We start from the raw sequence: 21,490 nt of genomic DNA on the forward strand, positions 1-21,490 counted from the left end.
GCTTTGAAAGTGCTAAGCTTTTTATAGCCTTTTATATGTTCTTTGGCATGGGATAAAATTGCCATTTCTCTAGCATTGAAGAGAAGAAGAAGCTCTGGCTGAATAGCTGTTTCAGATCCATGTTTATGCTTGCAGGTAGAACCAGTTTCTCTCAGATACAGCAGAAATGCACTTTGATTTTGTCAAAACTCCTGGCTTTTCTTAGTTTTTGTCTGTCTTTAAATGAAAATCACTGAAGGACATGGGCTTTTCTATTTCTGACTTCTATTTAGGCAACAGAGTAAGCGACCTGAATTTCAAGATGCTGAAAATCACAATACACTAGTTGAAATCCTCTTGGGATTTGGTGCGTAAACTGCAACCAATTTGCAGCAGGAACAACAATTCAGCAGGAACGTACAAGCTGTATGTCTTTCCAGGAAACACACGTAGCTCTCATGCAGAGATCTTCCTCTGCAATTAGTGCTGTTAGAAACTTGGCTCTGTGCTCCTTCACTGTTTCTGCTCAGTCCCTGTGCTGTGCTGCTCACACAGGAGCATTCTGCCCTTTTTGCCTGATGCTCTCTGGGACAAGCTCAGGTGGTGATTTTCTGTCTGAAGATTTGACTCGACAGATGGCAGATATGTCTGCTCTGCCTTCTCCCTTGTGGAGCGTGGGGAAATCACTGAGGAATTCCCATGCCTGTTCAGCCATGTTATTCTGGAGGCAGCCACTAAGAATGCACTGTGCTCTTTAGATTTAAATGGTGAGAAATCTGCCGCTGAACCTGATGGTGTGTGCTGAGTGGGTATTTTCCTCCTGTTCCACTTGAAAACAGGAAGTCTTCTGAATAGTCTGGTAGACTGTAGAAGTGACACTTCCTTAGTGGTGCTGCATTTAGGTCATATCTGTAATGATGTGGAAACAGGTGTTTTCAGAACTTCTGTTAGTCTTTTAAAAGTAACAAATATGGGAGTTTTAAGGCAAAGGCTTTTTAAAAAGTGATCTCTGTTTTCTTGACTGTTCCAGTAATTATCCCTGATAACAGGCATTTCTGCTAAATGCATAGCAGATGTTACAACATAATAAGAATATTAGGAAAAAACCCTACAAAAAATAATGACCAATATGTTTGGTTCTACATAATATTCTAGGGCATTTGATGCACAGAGAGTTTGTTTCCAAGTTATTTTTCAGTTGGAATGCTTCTACCCAAAAGGTGTAGGTATGATTGAATGTGTAGGTATGCCTCGTAAGTACTATACTTAGAAAAGCAGAGTTGCATTTTTAAATTTTTATTAGATATTTATTTCTGATTACATATTTCAGCTTTGCCTGCTTATTCTTCCTAATATCCCTAATACTCCTGAAAACTTGTGCATTTCTGTTTTATAGTGAGACTATATAATGATAGTTGGGTTGCAAAGTGTGTAGGAAAAGGGAAGGCTTTTATTAGAAATTATGAGCTACATTTTCTCAGCAGGCAGGTCAGCACACTCTGCACACCTGCCTCTTACACGCAGTACCCTGTAACACCAAGGGAGAGCATTCCATCTAATCTGGGGCCCACAGGAAAAAGTTCTTAGTCATTCCTTCAGTGGCACACACATTGCCTATTAAGAAGTATTTTTAGAAAGAAGCAGAAGTCTACAGCATGGCTCACAGAGACTATTTTGAAATACCTGGCTACATCCACACCCATGCTTGCAGCCTTTACTTGAGAAAACTTTTTAATTACATCCATGACATCTGTGTCCAGGTTGAGCAACAGAGGACAGACTCAAACATAATGGGCTGCCTGTTGGGCAAGTGAATCAACTATTTTCAAGGAAGGAACGTTCATGTGCTGAGCAGAACTAAAACCCAAACATCCAGGTACACAGCATCTTTGAAAGCAAACATAAAACTTCACAAGATTTTTGTAGACTTAGCAAGATAATTTGGGTTAGCTTGAGGTCAGGATGATGTATGCTGGAAGAGAAGTGCTTGATCTGTCATGACATGGTTTGTAGTGACACCTGCAAAGGCACCTCAGAACTGACACTAATTTCCAGCAGGTGTGAGGATAACTGTGTCAGCCTTGCGGCAGGGAGAGGGAATTCCTTCCATTGGGATGGATTTAGCTGGATGCTTGGGTTTGTTGTTGGCCAGGAGGAGTGAGTCATGCCTTGATCCTGTAAAGAAATGAGGTATATTATGGAGGCTGGAGCAAATCATTGTGTGCAGACGCACATTTTAAAAGTGGAGTGAACATCACTGCTTTTAGAGTACAGATGTAGGAAAAGTTGGGATGCCCAATTCTTGACAACAGATCATTAAAACTCCTCCTCAACATGAGGAAAGTCACAGGCCTTCCTCAGCCTTGGGACTTACTAGACCACATCTTTTTGTCAAACACCTTATCAGTAGGCAGGTCAGGCTGGCTGCGCTGCCTTCTTGTGCTGCCTTCTTTCTCAAGTAGTGAAAGGCTTTGAGAGACGCCCAGCACAGCAGAGCAGCAGCAGCCCAGGGAGCTGTGTCCTGGAGCTCAGGACTAGAGCAACATTTTCCCCACAAAGTAAAAGTTCAGGTGTGGATATATTTGGCAGGATTTACAGGACACTTTGCTTCCACTGATGTCCTCTTGTGAGCAGGCAGACTGGCACTCCAGGCTTTTTATTTTGTTTCAAGATCATATGCTGAAGGTAAAAAAGGGCTTTTCATAACTTTACATATTTCTTATAAACTGTTTTGACTGTTACATGTAAGCAAATTTCAAGCGTGTTATGAAAACCACCCTTCTGTAACTCATCTGCAAGTGAAATCTATTCTGTGTGAAGGAACAAGATTTCCCCTCATGTAGTAATAATGACAGTTTTAGGACTTTCTTACATTGGATTGGGCAAATTGGGTCGCTACTGCAGAACACTGTGCTAATTCATAATGCTTGTATCTTATTCTAAGATTGATTTAGAGAAGTGGGAAAAGACTACCTTGCTTTTGGGAGTTTGTATTATGAAGAAATACATTCACTCTGCTGGTTTTAATATGAATTTCTAATAATGCTTTTTGTTTTGTTTTGTTTTGTTTAAAGCAGGAAGAAAAAGCTTTTTTTCTTCCCTGTAGTGCGTGAACATTTGGGAAATGCCTCCAAATGAAGAAAGAATCATAGGTTTGACTGTAAACGTTTTGGAGAGCTCTAATGTTAAAGGTATGTCTTTTATATCCAGTAAGAAATTTCAGAGGCATGTATTTGTTTTTCAAGTCTGATCAACTCTGAAAGTAAGATTCAGACACAGAAGAATGAATCCATAAAATTTTTCAGGCACTGTTCAAAAATGTTCAAAATGTTCAAAAGAAGTATTCCTTGACACAGGTGAAAGGCAAGGCTCCAGATCAGGTAAGCTGTACAATGAATTTTCTACTTCTAATTGAAGTGTGATTTTATTGGATTAGAGGTTATTAGTATGAGACCATTTTGAATTCTGTGTTGAAAATATTATGTTTTTCAGGCTACAAAATAAACTTTAAAGAAAATTTCCAGAATGATTTAACTGATTTTTTTAAAGAACTCTATATCTTTTCAGAATTTCTCATTGCTAACTGCACGATGCTGTGAGCAATATGATGAAATTAGTACCTTGAGCTATGTGAATAATGTCTGGATACACAGTGTTTTTTACTGCTTTTTCCTGTGCAGTAGCACGGGCTGTGTTGCAATGTGTGGTAAATCTATTGCAATTGCAGCTTTGCTGCTGCTGCTCTCAGGTGCTGAGGCTGTGCAACTCAGCTTCATTTCACTCAGTCTGTGCTGACAGACAAGGTACCTGGGAAAACAGCCGCCCAGATGTGATGCTAAGGGGTGTTCTCAGCTGGTTATTTTAGAGATATTTTCTCTTCCCTTGCATACTCTGTAGTATGAGGAGGAAATCTGTCTCTGGGGATTCTAACCATGTCTGTGCATATAATGGTTGTCAGACCTCCCTCACAAGTATTTGAAGCATGTCACCATTAAATAATTCAGCTAAAAAAGTTGTTCATTTTTATAACATTAGTCCTGGGATTTTTATAACATTAGTCCATGTGCTACTTAAAAAAAATTAAAAGTAGTTAGAAAAAAGAAAATAACTATTGTTAAAGTAGTAAAGCGGCAAATACCTATTAGAAACAAGTAATCTGTGGATTGTAAATCAGCTAAAAAGTAAAGACACGCACTGATATTTTAATCTAATTTTAAGCAAAAGCTGGAAAGTGTTCAATTAAAAAAATTACTGTGTAATGACTGCATGATATTTTCCTCTTGCCTAACAGTAACATAAAAAATTTTGCTTGGACAGTCAGAGAATAGTAAAAAGGAAAAAGAGTTGATTTAAACCTTAGATCTCAGTCACCACGATCAGAGAAGCAAATGAATGCTGCGGCACAGCTTGGAGCTGCCAAGCCTCTGTGTCTTTAGGTGTTGGTGCCTCCTGGCAGCTGCTCTGTTCACAGCTGGCCTCTGTCACATGGGGCAGCACGCGCAGCGCCTGCAGGAGCCCAGCCAGCCTTTCTTCCTTGGGTGAAGGGGAGAAGAGGGAGATTGTCTGCAAACAAAGAGAGCTGCAGCTCTCCCAAAGCTCCTCTGCTTCCCCCAGGACTGTCCAGGCGCAGAGTTTCTGTTCCCAGTGAGAGCTCAGCGTGGCACAGGCGTGTGTGGAGCAGAGCTTGGAGGAAGGACCCTGGAGTGAAGCTCCCCAAACACCCACCACGCCATTCTGCTTCCCAACGAGCTGGCTGTCAGCAGTGATCTTTCTATTTAAGGGTTTTGTTTCATTAGTGCGTTTGAGGGGCAGAAATGAAATATTGGAGGCTGGTGAGATTTGTAGTCAGGTTAAATTCAATAGGATCCATGCTTAGTAAGATCTTGTACCTAAAAATCATCTTAATGCTTTGCATAATGACAGCTTTATAAAAGGAATCGAAGGAAATCCATGATCACAGTGATTACTTATGCAGAGGTAGAAATTACCATGTGTGTAAGTAACAGGCTGTGTTAGTCTGGGTTTGTGTACTTTAGATAGATGTGTTTACTTTAATTTATTGTCAGGATTGTATTTGAACCTAACCAATTATTAGTTATAAAGTTGAAATGTCTATGGATATAGGCATTATATAGCTATTAGTGGACTTTGGCTCCATAAAACTATTAGACGACCTTGGCTCCATGTAGTATTTTGTCTTTCATATGATAACACCTATCATTTCCAAGTGTCTGTCTAAACCTTGGTGTGTCTCGATTGTTTCAGATTATCACAGAAGTATGGAATCAGTTTATTAAAGCCCTCTGGGACCGTTGAGTCCAATGATTCCTCCAGGACTGCCAAGGCCACCCTAACTGTTTCACCCAAGTGCCACATCTACACAGCTTTTTAGTCCCTCTGGGGATGGGGACTCCACCCTAGGGCTGGTCAAACCTTTAGGCTAAGAAATTTTTCCAAGCATCTCATCTAAACCTCCCTTGGCACAACATGAGGCTGGCACATTATGGCTTATACTACCAATATGGAATTGCTCTCCTTAAAGTTCTCCAGTGATGTACTAGTGTGAGACATCTAGCCTAATACAGTCCTTTGCTTTAAGAAAGTGAATATGGATTAGGATCCTATTTTGTCGTATGCCTGTTTGAATATATCCTTTGGTTCCAGTAGGACAGTTCACAATACAGGGCTAAGTTTTGTCTTATAGGTATAAAGTAGTTAATTTTTAACTGACACAGAACTTTTGTGTCTGCTAAGTTTTATTTTCTGTGTTTCAGGCAGTAGGAAATCTAGCTTTGAAAATGTATTGCGACTAGAATTGAGATGAATTACTTTACTGTGGTGGATCCTCAAACTAATGCCTTGAGGCTTGCACTCTATTCAAATACAACTGCATGGGCTTTGGAACAGGTCTGGTTCCAGATAGCTAAGAACTTGGACCACAAGTGGTAAAGTACTTACCAATAAAGCATGTTCTAGTGTCTGTGAAGACTGTTTGAGAAGATGATCAGAGAGTCCAAACTATACTACTCTTACATGACAGGATAGTTAATTCTCAAATTTTTAAAAACATGTATTTTCTATTGATGTTAAGCTCTGCCTGACTAAAGGAACTTGTTTTTGTTTCACACAGCGCCTTCTTAATGCAAAAGAAGAACAGGAATGGACTTGTAGCCTCTTCTGCCTGTTTTCTCATTCTGCAGAGCAGATGTGAAATTCCTGGAGAGGAGAGACTGTGGGATGTGAGGTGGCTGAGTCTGATGGGTGTTGCACACCTTCACTAGCCTCAGCAGGTTGGCCTTTTGTCTGTAGTTCACAGTCTGAGTTCCACCTTGTGCCAAAGTTCCATGCAGAACTACGCAAATGCAATGTTGGTGAAGTTGGTCTTGCAATGCTGTAGCTGTACCTGAGCCTTTTTTCTTTAAGGCAAGGAAAGACAGAAGTGTCTGTCATGACTTCTGAGGTACTGGGACTCCTTATCATCAAGATAAAATGTAAAATGACTCTATTAAGAGTGCAAAGTTATATAGCCCTGACAACTGTGTACCCTCTAACCAATGATGATTACTTTTCTTTTTCCTCTAAGTACAATTTACAACGTTAAGGATGATCTATGAGATTGTTGCAAGATGAGCTTGTAAATTTTAGGTCTTCATTTTATTTTGACAGAAAAGTAGAAATGTCTTCTATTTTAAAGATTACGGTTTTATAATCTTAAATAATTAAAAACAAAATCCAGATTCTGCCTTGGCAACATTCATTCATTCATTCATTCATGATCCTAGTGTTATCAGGATTGAGTTACTAGCAGTAAAATTTAATAGAACCTTGTTGTTAACATTACTAGGCATGTACTTTTCAGACACTTGTCATGGTTTAACCCAGCCAGCACAGAGCTGCTTGCTGACTCTGCCCTCGGTGGGATGGGGGTTAATAGTGAGAAAACCGATGGGTTGAGATAAAGAGTTTAATTATTAAAAATAATAATAATAAATTTAAATGAAAATTTACTGTAAACTAATTTCTGTTGGGATAATATTTTTATTCATTGCACATTAATCATAGGCTGGACTAATCAGCAACCTACTTTAAAAGTCTGCATATGAACGATGCTGTAATGGCTTTGTAATTGTAATGATTTCACCAGACGCATCCTAATTTTCCTTGAGCCCTTTGAAGTCTCTAAGTAGTGCTCCTTTAGTAACCCTATGTCTTCATCTTAGAGCAGAGTGTAATTTATCAAAATCGTGGGAGTCAATGGAGTATAACACATAAAAGCCCAGGATGTTTTGCTTGACAGGCAAGTACTATGTTGACATGGTTGCAGTTTCCTCTGCCTGAGAGTGCCTGCCTTTTTGGAGGGAAGTTCCATCTGATTCAGTGTAGGCACTGGGGAAGGACTGTGGTTTTTAATTTTTTGAGGATTTTTTTTCTCCTCACCTTTAGAGGAAGCTTCCAGTTTGTTTTGTTTCCTTTGTCTTTGTGCTTATGGAGAGCAGAGATCAGGACTACTTTTCTGTAAAAGAAGAAAGTTGGTTTATTTTCTTTCTTAACTTAACATTTCTAAGTTATATATATATATAATATATATATTTTGGAAGAACTCTCTTTTGGAACTAACACCTGAACCAAACCCCACCTGTCCTGCCAAAGCCTCAAGATGTGACTTGGTGGGCATGGTGCCTTAGTTCAGTTCCTCTTCCTGTAGGAGTGCCCTGTGCCTGGCTCTTGTGCCACCAGGAGCTGTTACTGAGCATTGCTGTGTTCCACCAAAGGCAGATGCCTCTCACCTGAAGACGGCATTTCAGGTGCTGCTGTGGGGGACTGGAGAGCTGGAGGCCGCTGAAGGCCGAGGCCCTGAATGGAGCCAGCAGGACCCGTCCGGTCACAGCCTGCTGAGCACCAGAGGGAGCTGCTGGAATCCCTGGGGCAGTCTGTCCTCGGAGCGCGGGCAACAGGCGCCACGGGCAGGATCTGACTCCTGGAGGAGATGCCTGCAGGACACAGTGCTGCTCCGCAATGAACACATCTCTCTTTCTGCAGCACGAAATTCCATGCTTTTGTACGCAAATGACACAGCTACTTTTAGCTGTAATTACAGTACAAAGGAATAGAAAAGTCCTAATTCAGGAAATTAGTATTTCCTCATCCTCCAAGCCAATTGCAGTTCGTTAGAAAGGCACCATAATCTGTGCATTTGAAAACCCTTGTGAATGGAGCAGATGCAGTAGAGTGCTGTGTCTAGTACCCCCTGGTAGACATGTCTTGTAGATTTACAGAGCATACAGTCTCAGCTGTGTTGTTCCAGTATGTTACCTTAAAAAAATACTAAGAATTAATTAAATCATAATCAGCATTAAATGTTATTTTCTTCTGCTTTTGTCCCTCAAATGTTACTTAGATGAAAAATAATCCTCTGTGACTAATTAGTTTTTTAATAATGTTTTTTAATTTGTTCTTTTTAATTGTTTTTTTAAAATATTTTTAAAATAATGTTTTGGGAGTTTTCCTAAAAATTCCATCCTACTAAAAATGCGTGCTACTTTTGAATAACATTTTTCAGACCCCTTGGAGGAACATGAGTTAAATAGTTGGTTTTATCATTAACCACCATTTTAAGGAACATCTTGTAGCAAAGATTCTGTGTGCTGAGTGTATTTTGTTAAATGGATTTCAGAATTCCAGTTTGAATGATGATAGCAAAGATTGATGGAAGGATGGGATTGCAGTTTAGGAAATAATTAATTTTTTAAGAGTCTTGTGATCATGTCTGATTTGCTTTTCTGATTGTGATGTCTGATTCAACTGCTACTGATGCTGAAAGATATTGCAAGTAAAGACAACATGCTGGAATGTTAGTCATGCTAATGTGAAAGACATGTTAAATTTAAACATTCATTTCCCATCCTGCTGCTGTGGAATCAATATGTAGACTGTTCCCAGCCAAAGCAAGAGTTGTGGGATTGTTCAGCAAGTATAATTAAAACATTTAATTGACATGAACTTACGAATGGCTAATTCCAGATGCAAGACTGCATGATCACTGTATGAAGCATATGCTAAGGAAAAAAAAACAGGCAAATAATTTTGTAATTTTCCATTTTCTTTCATTTTTTTTTGAGCTTACAGATCTAAAATAATTGGTATGATAGAGGTAGTCTGGTTTTTTTCTTCTGGATTAGTAGTTCACTACCAACAGGATCACTTTATGAAAAACACAAAGGTAATTAATGACTGACTTTTGCACCACAAGACCCAAAGACATAACACTGGTAATTTTTGTTCCATGTTTCCAATGTCTGTTTTTTGTGGTTGCTGCAGGAGAGGGGAGACATCAGTGACACACTGCGATCTGTAAGACTGTCTGTTCCTTGTACTGTGCTATGCAGACTTTGCATGCCAAACTGATGTCAGTTTTCTGACCCATACAGTCATTACAAACACACAATGTAGAAGAGAGGATGCTTATAGTACAGTGATGCTAATGCCTCATGCTTGTTTAACTTTTGCAAGAACATCACACTTTTAGGGATAGACTAGAAATCTAAAATGCAAACCTGTGGGTAAATAGTACAGTCCAGGTGAAACAAACTTTTGTGGCCATTTTGCAAGGCCAAGGTTTCACCCACAGGCTGTTGCAGAAATAGAAAAAGGATTTGTTTGTCCCATGTCCTACTTTTATCATAATAACATTGTTGGAAGAATTAATGAATGCAGGCTACAGCATGGTTTTTGTATGTCACCAGAAAACAGTGTTTGAAGTGGTTAATTTGATTGTGGTATTGCAAGTCCAGGGTCAGTAATAGCTGTTCTTAAGTAATGTTTATGGGTTCTTCTTTAAAGAGAGGGATTTCTGTACACTCATTTAGTGGTAGCTCTGCCCTGATTGTAAGCTTTTCAGTCTCCAAACTGGTAGGCTAAATGGAAAAGCTACTTTTGTTGCATAGTTGCTGACTCCTTCTTAGGTCAGCATTATTACTAATAAACGAAACGTTTTCTGTATGTGTCAGTGTGTGGTGTTACATAGAGGTGTGAGCACTCACTCCACGCTGACTTCTCTGGTTCAGATCAGATTTCTGTCTCAAAGAGGTGACAGAGATAGCAAGCAAGCACATGCATGTGTGTTACAGCTGTGTTAGCAGCAATTGCTCTCATAACAGTAGGTAGTTGCTTGTGCTCATAAGTAGTTCATTAGTTCATCTGAGGAGCTGTGATCTAATTAATAAAAGTAATCTGGAGACTTTCTTCTCTCTGTGGCCAGGAGACCATAGGTACCAAGGGCTTCATGAGGAGCAGTTTCCTCTTGTGACTATCCAGGTCGAGTTTGTCAACCAACATAAGCTTAAGAGGTGGTGAGGACAATTACAGCTGCATCACAGTGTTTTTTGTGAATGATTACTGGAAAACATGGGTAATGCACCATTTGAACATTGAGAAATGGAGAGCAGCATTGATGGGTCAAAGGGAGTTGGAGCTGTCCTAAGGTCACCAGGAGCTCTGTCTGCACAGCTGGCCAAGACCCTGCCCTTAGTTTGGCCAACAGGTGACCACACATTCCCACCGTGTTGCCAACAATTGTCTGAGCCATCACTGGCCTCCGTGAGCAGCAACCTAGTAAACGCTAAAAGACCAAAGGAGAACAGCTTAAAAGAGAATACAAGTGGGAATTATTAACCTGTGTAAATACATATGTTATGTTGCCCAGTCTTTCCAAATGAGTCTGTGAAGCCCATGCCATTATTTCCTTTGCTGTGTTTCACCTGCAGATGCCATACAGTTACCACATCCTGTCAGTGCTTCCATGAGAGTCACTTTCCTCCATTAACCTTTTTCTGATGGTGGGTGCGACCACCAGAAATTCTGCAAAGAAAAGTTATATTCTGGTTAGACTTTCTGGTGGAAGCTGTATCATAGGGTGTCCAAATGGCAGTGGCACTAGTGAAGCCCCCTTGATTCACACCTGATCAGATCTTTCAATGTAAAAAAATTGTATTTGCATCAAATACCATGCTTTCTTTCTTTCTTTCTTTCTTTCTTTCTTTCTTTCTTTCTTTCTTTCTTTCTTTCTTTCTTCTGTTTTCAAGGTCATTGGAAGATATTTTAAATATAGAATTGATTTTAAATACAGGATGTTCTTGATGACTTTTTTTTTTTAAATGAAGTATTTAGAAAACCATTATTTAAGTTGTAAATAGAACAAATTTACAAGTTTTCAAATGTATGACTAGGGCTAGGGTTTTAAATCCATGTCCCACAGGTGATATGTTGGTGTGGTTGTTGAGGCGAGGGGAAGAGTATTGGGTGGTGAGTTTTGGGGAAGGAATGGTTTGGGCTTTTAGCCCAACAAAATAAAGGAAGTTTTCAGTTGAGCGTCTGTCTTCTTCTGCAGAGGAAACTTGCAGAATAATGTTTAGGGTTGTTTTAGTCATTAGCGGTGAAGCACACAATAATGGCCAGCCTATGTTTGTACAATTGGAGGATATTTCTCATAATGAAGGAAGTCTCCAAGGCCAGCATCTACAATACCCGGAGAAGTTACATCACAAAGCCACAGCTGCACCAGCCTGCTCTCTTCCCCTGCTTCACCCCCCACCTTTTATTTTTGCACACATCTCTTGCAAGAATACCATGGTTTTGACTTGGGCTTGTGTATACCATGTTATTTAGCTATTAAACACACCCCACTCCACCTTCAAAAAAGAAACCTGAACGTTTTTTTTAAAGTTTCATTATAGTCTTCTAATATCCTGTACATTCCCAAACTCCATTTGTCTAGCTTCTGGTTTTGCAATGAGAAATGCATTGTACTGTGATGATGGCAGCAGCAGCACCACCTGGATCTAGTTTGGGCCTGTGCATTTTCGTTACCTCCTGTCATGTGAGGGCAGTGGGCATGGCAGCTCACACCTTTGTGTTGAGCTGTGTCTGAAGAAAAAGACTCTGGGCTATTTTAGAAAAATTTGCAAGAGGGAAAAGAGAAAAGATCTTAATTTTTATAGTGCACTTTGTGTCTCTATTTACTATGGAAATTAATGTTACTGGTACATAAAACACCATTTGGAAACCTTGGATATAATCTGTTTCTTTCTTGGCATTTTTCTTTTTGTGTGTGTTCTATACATGGTATTTCAGTGCAAGGACTCTCTTTTATAATCCTTTTTTTAAGCAGTATTTTTCATGAGTGTTTGCTTGGTTTAGCTGTTACCAAACCATTTACTAATTGATTGTTAATCTAAAATCAGCTTGTCTTATAATGGAAAGAATAAGAACAATCCTAAGAAGCTTACCTGTTCCTTTTATTTGTTTTCAAACCTCCTGGTGGGGTTTTCTGTTGTTCCGTCAACAGGATAGCAAAGTCAGAGGTTGCTCTACATACTTCTCATTGCTGTAGAGCTTTTTCTGTTTATACCCAAAACTCTGACTCAATGCTGTTGAAGTCAGCCAAGTCTCTCCCTGGCTTCAGGTTGTTCTGAATCAGCCTATAAACCTAAAATTCAAAGCTGCTTCTAACAAAGAAAACAAAACATCTTTCCTTCAGTTCCTAACAGAACTTGTGTTGTGGTTTAAGCCTGTTGTTCACATCTAATCATGTTCACCAGTGATTATTCCAAGCATCATATGTTTGTGTGAAATCACCTAGTATTCAATATTTCCTTCATTGCATTTGGTTAATCTACAATTAATGCATTTTAAAAGGGCGGTGGTGTTCTGCCATCCCTGCCCTCTCACTCTGCAATTGAGAATGGTGGTTAGGAAGGGTTATAAACGTCATCTAGGTAGCTGGGTAACCCCTGGTATTTAAGGAGGTGAGAATAACACTGATCTTCTTTTAGGTGTGGACAATTGTGAGATAGGTTGAATTGGACAAGTTAAGGAGGATTTTTAAAGTTGAAAATATGTGTTTTGGAAGGTGTGCTAGATGTGTTGGTTATAAGTTGCTCATCCTTGCCCTCCTCTGCATTGTGGCCAACACTTTACTTTATTTTCCCAATGGTGAAACAAGATTTGCTTCAGAGCATCACCTCAGCAAATATGTGGAGTGCCTTCACGGCATTCTAGGTGGAGGCTTTCTGGTAAGTAATAACCTAGTGGCTTCTTTCAAATTTATTTTGGAGGTACTTGGTACTGCTCTTTCTCTACTGGTTACCTGAATTTATTCATCAAATATCTTTGTCAACAGGTGTCTCTGTAGTTGTATATATAAAAAAGAGCTATATTATCCCATAGTTATAATTAATTATTATTGATTTTGTTATCTACAATATTATATCATTTTAAAGCTAAAAAATCATAGGGTCAGGGGCACAGAATCCAAATGCAAAAGTGAATCCAAGCCTCTCAGCAAGTCACAGTTAGCATAAAGGGTTAAATCTTAAATTTTTGTTATATTATTGAACTACTTTCCTTTTAAATGTCCCTAAATAATGAGCATTTAGATATAATTCCTTAATTTCTATTATCTGACATGCTGACAAGTATTTCTCTGACTTAGCTGTTTATTCAGAGGAATTGAGTGGTAGTTGTCAAAGCTTTGCATTTGAGTAACAGGGTGCAAGGACTGAGTGTGTTTATTATAGGATGTCATTAAGCTGAAGTTCTTATTTTCTATCTTTTCAGTTTTGTGGATCACACTGCAGCATATTTAAGACCTCTAACTCCAGGCTTCCTTTTTCATCTTCTTTTACAAGTCCTCTTAGAAATAGGTTATAGGTCCCTTCCAATTCTTAAGACTCTATGATTTTATGGTCTCAAGGTGTCTGCAAATCACAGGTTGAAAACAATTGCATGCTAAGGTGTTTTGTGTTGTGAGAGGTGCTTACAGCTGTATTACAGTCCCATTGGGACCTAGAGTGGGGTTTGCAAAGACTGGGCTTTACACACAGGATAATACAAATGGAACCAGTGGAACTTCTCCTGCAGTGCGCTTGTACAACTTCTTCTGGACTTGAAGCATTGAGGCTCAGCATTGGGTTTGAGTAAGGGTTGACAAGTATGAGTCTGTTCAACAGGATAGTTATTATTCTAGTCTCATGTTAAGTAAGTCTGTGGCATTTTCAAATAACTCTCTACCATTTCTTTATTTTTTTACCAGAGTACTCTTGGGTGTAGAGTCTTAAGTGGACACTGTTAAGTGCTATTATTGCTGGTGGGAGGATCCTCTTTTTAATCAGCTCCTTCTTGTTCATTCAGCTCCTTCAGTTCATTCTTGATTTTATGCTAAAAACTCTGGATGGTTTATGCTTTTCATGGATAGCTTCTGCTTTGTTACTTTGCATTTCTGTCACTGGGAACTGGTTGTGAAATTTTGGAAAAAAGTAGATGTCTATAATAAGATATTTGTCTGAACTGAGCAAAATTTTATTAGACTTTCTACTGTAGTCAGACTGGTTTTTCACACAGGTAATGATGATTGCTCTTAAGTAACAAGTATATTAGCAGCAGCTGTTTTTCAAATAACTTTATTTTGTAGTCCTCATTGGAATAAAGCTAATGCCTTTTTTTTTTTTTGCAAAGCATTTCATTTGCAAATACAGCGTTTAATGAAAAGAGAAAATTTTAAAGCTGAAATACTTTAAATGCAGCAACACCCCAACAGTTTCTTTCTGTGCTTAAGTGCAATATTGCCACAGTGGCAATAGAAGTGTACGTGTCCTGGCGTTGGTGATGTCAGTAGTGAGATGCCTACTGTGTTAAATAGGAGTGAAGCGGAATGACCTGTACAGCTTACTGCCAAGAAGCAACATAAATGAATGCAGTTTGAGTGCTGTATTATATCTGCCCTCTCTGTGCAACCAAAAGGAACAGTGTGGGTTTTTTGCTCCATACCCAGGTACTCATTCCAGCTGCAGTGTTCATTGGGCTTCACGATGACGACTGCTGTGGGTGCTTGGGCCATGAGGGCTGTGGAAAGAGCTGCGCGGTAAGTGAGCCTGTACATCCCAGCCCAGGTAATCCCAAAGACAAGGCCATGGCTGTGCTGAAAGTTCGTGTTTATGTCTGCTCTGCAGATGCTGTCCTCAGTTCTGGCCGCCCTTGTTGGGATCCTTGGCTCTGGGTACTGTATAATCATTTCAGCGCTGGGCTTGTCTCAAGGACCGTATTGTCTTACCCACCCAGAAAGAAACTGGATCTATCCTTTCACTGACTCCTCTGGAGGGTGAGTCGTCTGTTCATGAGGATGTTATCTCTTGCCAATGTACACATGGGCTTTATTCCAGTACCTTTCAGCAATGTTCAGTAACCATATACCAAAATCTATTCATAACTCTATCCTTCCCAATTCAAACTTAACAAATGGCATCAGTTATCCTTGCTGCTAGAGTATAAAATCAAAGCCATAAAAAAAAATAGGTGATTAAATCTATAATCATATACTGTTCATGTCCAGGAACATCTCTAACAAAATATAAAGCTTTAGGACTTTGAAGGATTTACAAACTAGGAATAGAAGTTGTTAAGATATTTGTCTTATCATTTGTAAGAGTCTGTTTTGTCAAATTTGCTTCTGAAGCTGCTTTGCACCAGCATAAAGTGGCACAATGCCCACATTAGTGACAATGGCATAGAATCTCATCAATGAAACTTGAGAAGATTTATAAGAATCTTTGTACACTGCAGGGCAGAGAGGGCAAGAAGCTCCTAACTAACCTTAATTAAGGGTTAGTTTCCTGCAAAAAAAGTCTCAGTGTGCTATTCTCCATTAATGCACATAAATTCTGATGTGGTTCATATCATGGTGGGCATTTAAAGTGGCTGTATGGCTGGCAACCTCAAGGGTGTATCTAGCAACATTTTATGGCTGATGCCAGACTAGAGACAGTTGGAGTACTAAGAAGTCACATAAAGCTCTTTGCAGCAGAGTTTGAATTTTATATTTCACTTGTATCTCTTGTATATCTTGTATTTCACTTGTATCATTCCTCTTTCTTCATCTTTCTGACTGTGACTGAGTGTAGAAGAACTAGTTTAGGTCCTTGCTGAAGGCAAGTGTTGTCGTTCTCAAGGTGTGAGTGAGCAGTAACAGCTGAAATACTGCAGTACCTCACCAAATTTTTCTGTGTTTGGCTCATCCAAGTAAGCATATGAGGGCCCAAGGACAGTGACACAGGAGAGAAAGTGACCCATTTGCCTCAGATCAATGATTGCTGTCTTTAGAAAAAAAGCCCAATCTTGCAAAGCTCATGTGATTGTTTTGAGAAAAACCTTTGCTCTTTCAACTTACTTGAGTTTATGCCTCACTTTAACCAGCGATAGGAAACCCTAACCTGCCTTTATACCTTTATTTTTTTAAAAAAGAAATTAAGACTTAGCAAAAATGTGTGGTTGATATTTCAACATCTTCCTAAACCAAAGAAACCTTGCATGGAGTAAACCATTGCTTTTTCTATTCCCTTAGGAATCTATTTCTAAGGGAACCTAGCCTATTAGGACTCCATAGAGTGAATAGCCTCAATGCAGTTACAGGCTAGACATAATTTGGTTATAGTATATGGTAAGTGTCCTACTCTCACACAATGTTAATATGCTTTTAATTGCTGTGTACAGGTACTTGTTTGAGTATAACAAGTGGTCTGAATGTCAGGAACCTCAAAACATCGTGCAGTGGAACGTCACCCTCTTTTCCATCCTGCTTGTTTTGGGAGGAATAGAATTCATTCTGTGCTTCATACAGATAATCAATGGCATTCTTGGAGGACTGTGTGGGTTGTGCTGCAGTCATGAGGAGGTAAGTAGTTTGCAGATATACCCATGCTTCTCAGATGAACATGTAACTTGTTACTTGTACTACTGTGGAGTTTTACTCAGCAGTTACTTTATAGGTATTCTTAAGCAATAATTCTCTGTATAGCAGTTCCTATAGCCCTGCTGTGATTGGAATTCTCAGGTAGTGTTTGATCACATGCTTTCAGTTGATTCCTCAACTGTCACAGTAATGTTAATCTGCCTAAAAGCTGGGAGCTAGACGGCTTTTGTCTGTCTGATGACACATGCAGTCATCACACTTCGTAGGTGATATAACTGAGATACAGATCTCCTGGCGTTTGTGGTCTTTGCCTAAACCATTGTGGTATTTTGTGGTGCTTGTTCTAGCTCTATTGTATTAGCCTTGGCTTTTGTCCACAGCAGCTCATAAGCTACTGACAATATGCTGCAAATAATGAAAACTGCAGCATCCTGGCCTTGCATAGTGGAAGTAAGATAAGAGAAAGAATTAAATTGCAAATAACTAATAAAATCTGCAGACAGATCTGAAAAGTTTTGGAAGGTGGATTTTTTGTTGTGAGTGAGGAAAGGAAATTTTCTCCAACTTTCTTTAAAGCCTTGTTAAATAGTTTGAACATATTCCAAAATTAGTATCAGAGTGCTAGCGTTGGAAAAACCATGGTTTAAAGCATGAACCAGATATAATTTATATCACACACTATAGGTAAGCATGTATTTCACATTTTCAATTGACACAGTTGAGTGCTGGGGCTCTTTCAAAGCTATTGCTGCTTTCTTCCCCCTGTCTACCTTGCTCTAACTCCAGTATAGAAGAGCTATGCTATGGTTTTCTAAATGTGCTCAGGTTAATTTTTGCATTTTTAGTTGGATACAATATTAGCACTGTTTCCATTAATATGTTTCTTTCTTTTTGTTCCTCTCCACAGACATATGTTTGCTAGAAACCTCACCATGTATTGACATCGGTGCATGTGTGTGCTGTAATGAATATACAGTGTATTTTTTTTTAAATATTCCAGGCAAACTGAAATACACATTGTTGTCAAACTGTGCTGTTGCCATGAATTTAACTGACTTGGGGCCTTTGCTGTTGGAGTCATATGCAGGTTTTCCACTAACCTGCCTGAACCGAAAGTAAATGTATCCTGAATATCTTTGGTTCATTTCATCTTGGTACCGGTAACTGCCTTAAAACATGTCACTAAAGTGACTTTATTTATTTTTCTCTTTCTACTGGCACAACAGCTCTGTACTTTGTCCTGTTTTCCCAATAAAGTTGCTCTTTCATTCCAATCTTGGAATGAACCCAAACCAAATCCAGCCTGGCCTGGATAAAAGGTTTTGGTTAGCTGGACCAAAACCAAAGCAGCAGTAAAATGTGGATGACTGAGGGCTTTTAAGGATTTTTCTGAACTTCCCCTGTATTTCACAAATAAAGATTTGTATTAAAAATACCCAGGAGGTGTCAGTGATTCCTTCCCTGCCCATGCTGAAACACTGCTTGCCTGGTCTTGGAGTAAAGGACAGTGGTGGCCTGAGAACATGGATTTAATGCAGTCAGGTTATAACCTGTTTATCCTCTCCAGCAGGCTCTGCCAGAGTAGGAACTGCTTTCTTGCTTGGTTTGGCTCATTGAACTGAAACAGGTGTTTGTTCCTCAATAAGGGTTCACCAACAGCTCTGGGTCAGATACAACAGCAGGTGTGGAGGCTCAGTGCTGGGTCAGGGCTGGCAGGTCTCAGCCAGGGGGCTGAGGGGTCCTGGCACACCTGAGCCCAGCTTAGCACCTCCTGATTGCTCCATCTCAGGCCTGAGATAAAACAAGATGTGGGCATGACTCTTGTTTTGTGCCTCAGCTACCCTCAGGCCTCACAGCGCTCAAGGAATGCAGTCCAAATTCAGGTCAGTAAAGACAGATTAATCTGAAATACCTGACTTTACCAGTTATCAGCCTGAAGGCATTACTGTAAGGTCCTGGGTAAGAACCTCTGAAATATAGTTTGTTGCACATTAGAGTGAATGTTCCACCACAAGTACATCTGAATAATGTGCTACCGACAGCATTGCTGGCAAAGCCAGCATGGTAGCGTTGCTGCTGGCAATGGCATTCTTCAAGTGAAAACCAAAATGTTATGTGCTCTTTATTTCAAAGGAATGAGGCTCAGTTTTGGAATTTAGCTGCTCATACTGTCTTTGAAAACAAGCAAGTTAGTTTCTATTCATGGGATAAAAAGAAGTTCCAGTGGGTGTCAGTGCATCCTTAGGCTACGAGGAGGGTGGTCCTTAAAGACAGCCAGAAACTTCAGGTGTATCTCAGGCTGTCTGCGCAGTTAAGTCTGCCCTGTACAAATACATACCTGAAAAAAAGAAGTGAACTGTGAAAGCAAAATTGTCTACGTACATCTACATCAGCAAAAGAATTCTCATATGAAAAGAGTTTGTATCTAGAATCTCAGGATACCTGAATTTTGCAAGACTGTTTATTCATACCTAAATACATAATATTGGATTACTCTAAATACATAGAGGTAATTGAGGGACTTTGATGCCATTTAATGCCATTTCTTTGTAGTGTCTATCCCTGTCCTGTCCTGCTATGGGAGGGAGGAAGGAGAATATGTGCATGCACATATGTATACACACAAAATTCCTTGCAGCTGTGTGATACAGTGTCTGTGTGCGTGAAGATACAGTTCTGAAAAAAAAATATCTGCAAGTTTAAATGGAGTGTGGAAGAAGAGAAAATGGAAAAGAAAGTTCTCAATGGAATAATGTATAATTACCATGCAACTTAAGGATTTTTGCCTTTATTCTTGCATAATGGTTATTTGTTCTTCTGGTAGACACAATAAGTTAAAGAACTGAAACAATTTTGCAATATATAGAATTCCAATATATAGAACGATTAGGCTAGTGTTCAGACCCAAAACTTCAGCACAAATGCATGCAGCACCAATAGATTCCTGTAGCCCTAATGCACAGCATTACTCTCTACATTGTTGTGTAAAAAATGGCCAGCTGGATTATTTTGTTGTCTGGTGCATAAGACAGTGTTTTGAGAGCTTTATCAGTTACACTGTGAAGAAGTGATTGGTTTAGGTTGCATTCATATCAGCTGGCAGCAAAGTCACACAGAGTAAACATGAATTTTCAGTAACAGGCTTGGAATCAATTCATGAATGATGACAGCAATGTAAAAGCAGTGCTTGCAACACTTGGCAAGATGCTTGAGAAACTAGCTTACAGGTTTGCTTAATTCTTAGTATAAAGTAGTTGTTTCCTGTTCTAGTGGCATTGTGTGCCAGAAAAATAACCACACTGAGCTTTGCAGGGCTCAGTTTAAAAGCAAAGTCATGAAGCAGACTGCTGTACTGCAGAACAAATGCTGCTTCAGTCATCCTTTCTCAAGTTAGCTTCTAATCAGAAGAGGTTATAATGGAAATGACATTGAATTTGATTATAAAATAAGATGCTCGCTACAAATCTTGGCCTTTGCTTTTAAGAAAATATTTCAGCCAATTATATGATCTTTAAGTTCTGTACTAAAAACTCATGGGGACTGGATGTGCATGATTTTTATGCAGCTGTTTTCTGTGCTCTCTGTGACATAGTGTTGATGACATGAGTTCTGTCTCTGCCTATGAGTCTGGAAAGGCAGGTTTGCTACTAATTCTGATTAGAGGGAGACCTGAAAAAAGTATCCGTAGTGGTGAGAGAGTAAAACAGGAAATATGAGAAGATCAAGAGTGAGGACTTCAAAATGAAGCCTCCTAGGAAAAGAGTCACAGCAGAGAACAGGTAGAAGAATGGTGTAATTGTGTGAGTACCACCCTGCCCATTTCCTTGTATGATCTCATGTTAAGCGATAGTATGGAATTAGTTACAACATGCAATCCAAACAGCTTTTATGAGAGGATGAGAGGGGCCTCATGTGTGACAAGCCTGAAACAGCTCACAAGGAAACACAAGGAAAATACATTGGGATGTCATTGCTTCTAAAAACAGCCTTCCTGCTTTTGATAGAGGTGCCTTTTTTATTTGTTTTGTGGTGGGGGTTTTTGGGGGGATTTTTTTTTTGGTTTTTTGAGTAAGGTTTTTTTGGGTTTTTTTTTTTTGGTGTTTTTTTTTTGTTTTTTTTTTTTTTTTTTTTTTGGTTTTTTTTTTTTTTTTTTTTTTTTTTTTTTTTTTTTTTTTTTTTTGTTGGTGTTTTTTTTTTGTAAAGCGTAAGGTCATTCTTGAGTTACTTTTCTGGTGACTCACAGGGGCATAAGACTGAAGGCTTAGGCTGTGCTGCAAGTGTTCAAACTGCCCTGGCTCTGTGTTACTGGGATAGTGTTTAGGTGCTCAGGGGTTGGGGAATGATGACATTGATTATGGGAAAGCTGTCTGACTTTGGCTTTGCACTCTGCAAGCAGCAGGCATTTCAAAACAACAGCCAGACCTTTTGTCCTGCACAAGAAGTCACATGTACATAGGTCAGGCTTGTAGCTGTGCAAGCTCAGCGGTAAGAACAGAATGAAACAATTGGAGAAATAGCAGGATTTAATTCGCAAAGTACTGGAGCCGCATAATGCTGTGGGAAAGAGTAATTGATTAAAAGTGTTAAAATAAGTCTGCCTTGCAGTTTCTAACCAGTGTTATTTGGGCTTCTGTCGTCTCTGCAAGATGGCCCAGACTCAGCCGGCTGCTGCAGGTCATTAACTCATTGGTTCCCCCTTAGGGTCCTCCTAATAAATCTCTGTAGTATAAGGCGAAGTGTGGTCTTCTGTACAGAGAGTGGGCATATTTA

The 21,490-nt window shown here is 39.4% G+C and overlaps 1 protein-coding gene across 1 annotated transcript; it reads left to right on the forward strand.

Moving 5' to 3' along the window:
* Positions 1 to 12,844: 12,844 nt before the first annotated feature.
* Positions 12,845 to 18,088, forward strand: TM4SF1 (transmembrane 4 L six family member 1). The gene is made up of 5 exons (XM_058812382.1): positions 12,845 to 13,049; positions 14,807 to 14,896; positions 14,985 to 15,133; positions 16,522 to 16,702; positions 17,628 to 18,088. The coding sequence occupies exons 1-5, from the start codon at positions 12,873 to 12,875 to the stop codon at positions 17,640 to 17,642; spliced, it is 612 nt and encodes a 203-aa protein (XP_058668365.1). The 5' UTR covers positions 12,845 to 12,872; the 3' UTR covers positions 17,643 to 18,088.
* The last annotated feature ends 3,402 nt before the right edge of the window (positions 18,089 to 21,490 follow it).

Source organism: Ammospiza caudacuta, chromosome 11 (assembly GCF_027887145.1).
Source record: "Ammospiza caudacuta isolate bAmmCau1 chromosome 11, bAmmCau1.pri, whole genome shotgun sequence".
NCBI classification, from domain to species: Eukaryota; Metazoa; Chordata; class Aves; order Passeriformes; family Passerellidae; genus Ammospiza; species Ammospiza caudacuta.

Coding starts and splice junctions, on each gene's coding strand:
- TM4SF1 (XM_058812382.1), top strand. CDS start 12,873: ATGTGTTTTGGAAGGTGTGCTAGATGTGTTGGTTATAAGTTGCTCATC. Junction 13,050..14,806: donor TTCTAGGTGGAGGCTTTCTG/GTAAGTAATAAC, acceptor CTCCATACCCAG/GTACTCATTCCAGCTGCAGT. Junction 14,897..14,984: donor GCTGTGGAAAGAGCTGCGCG/GTAAGTGAGCCT, acceptor TCTGCTCTGCAG/ATGCTGTCCTCAGTTCTGGC.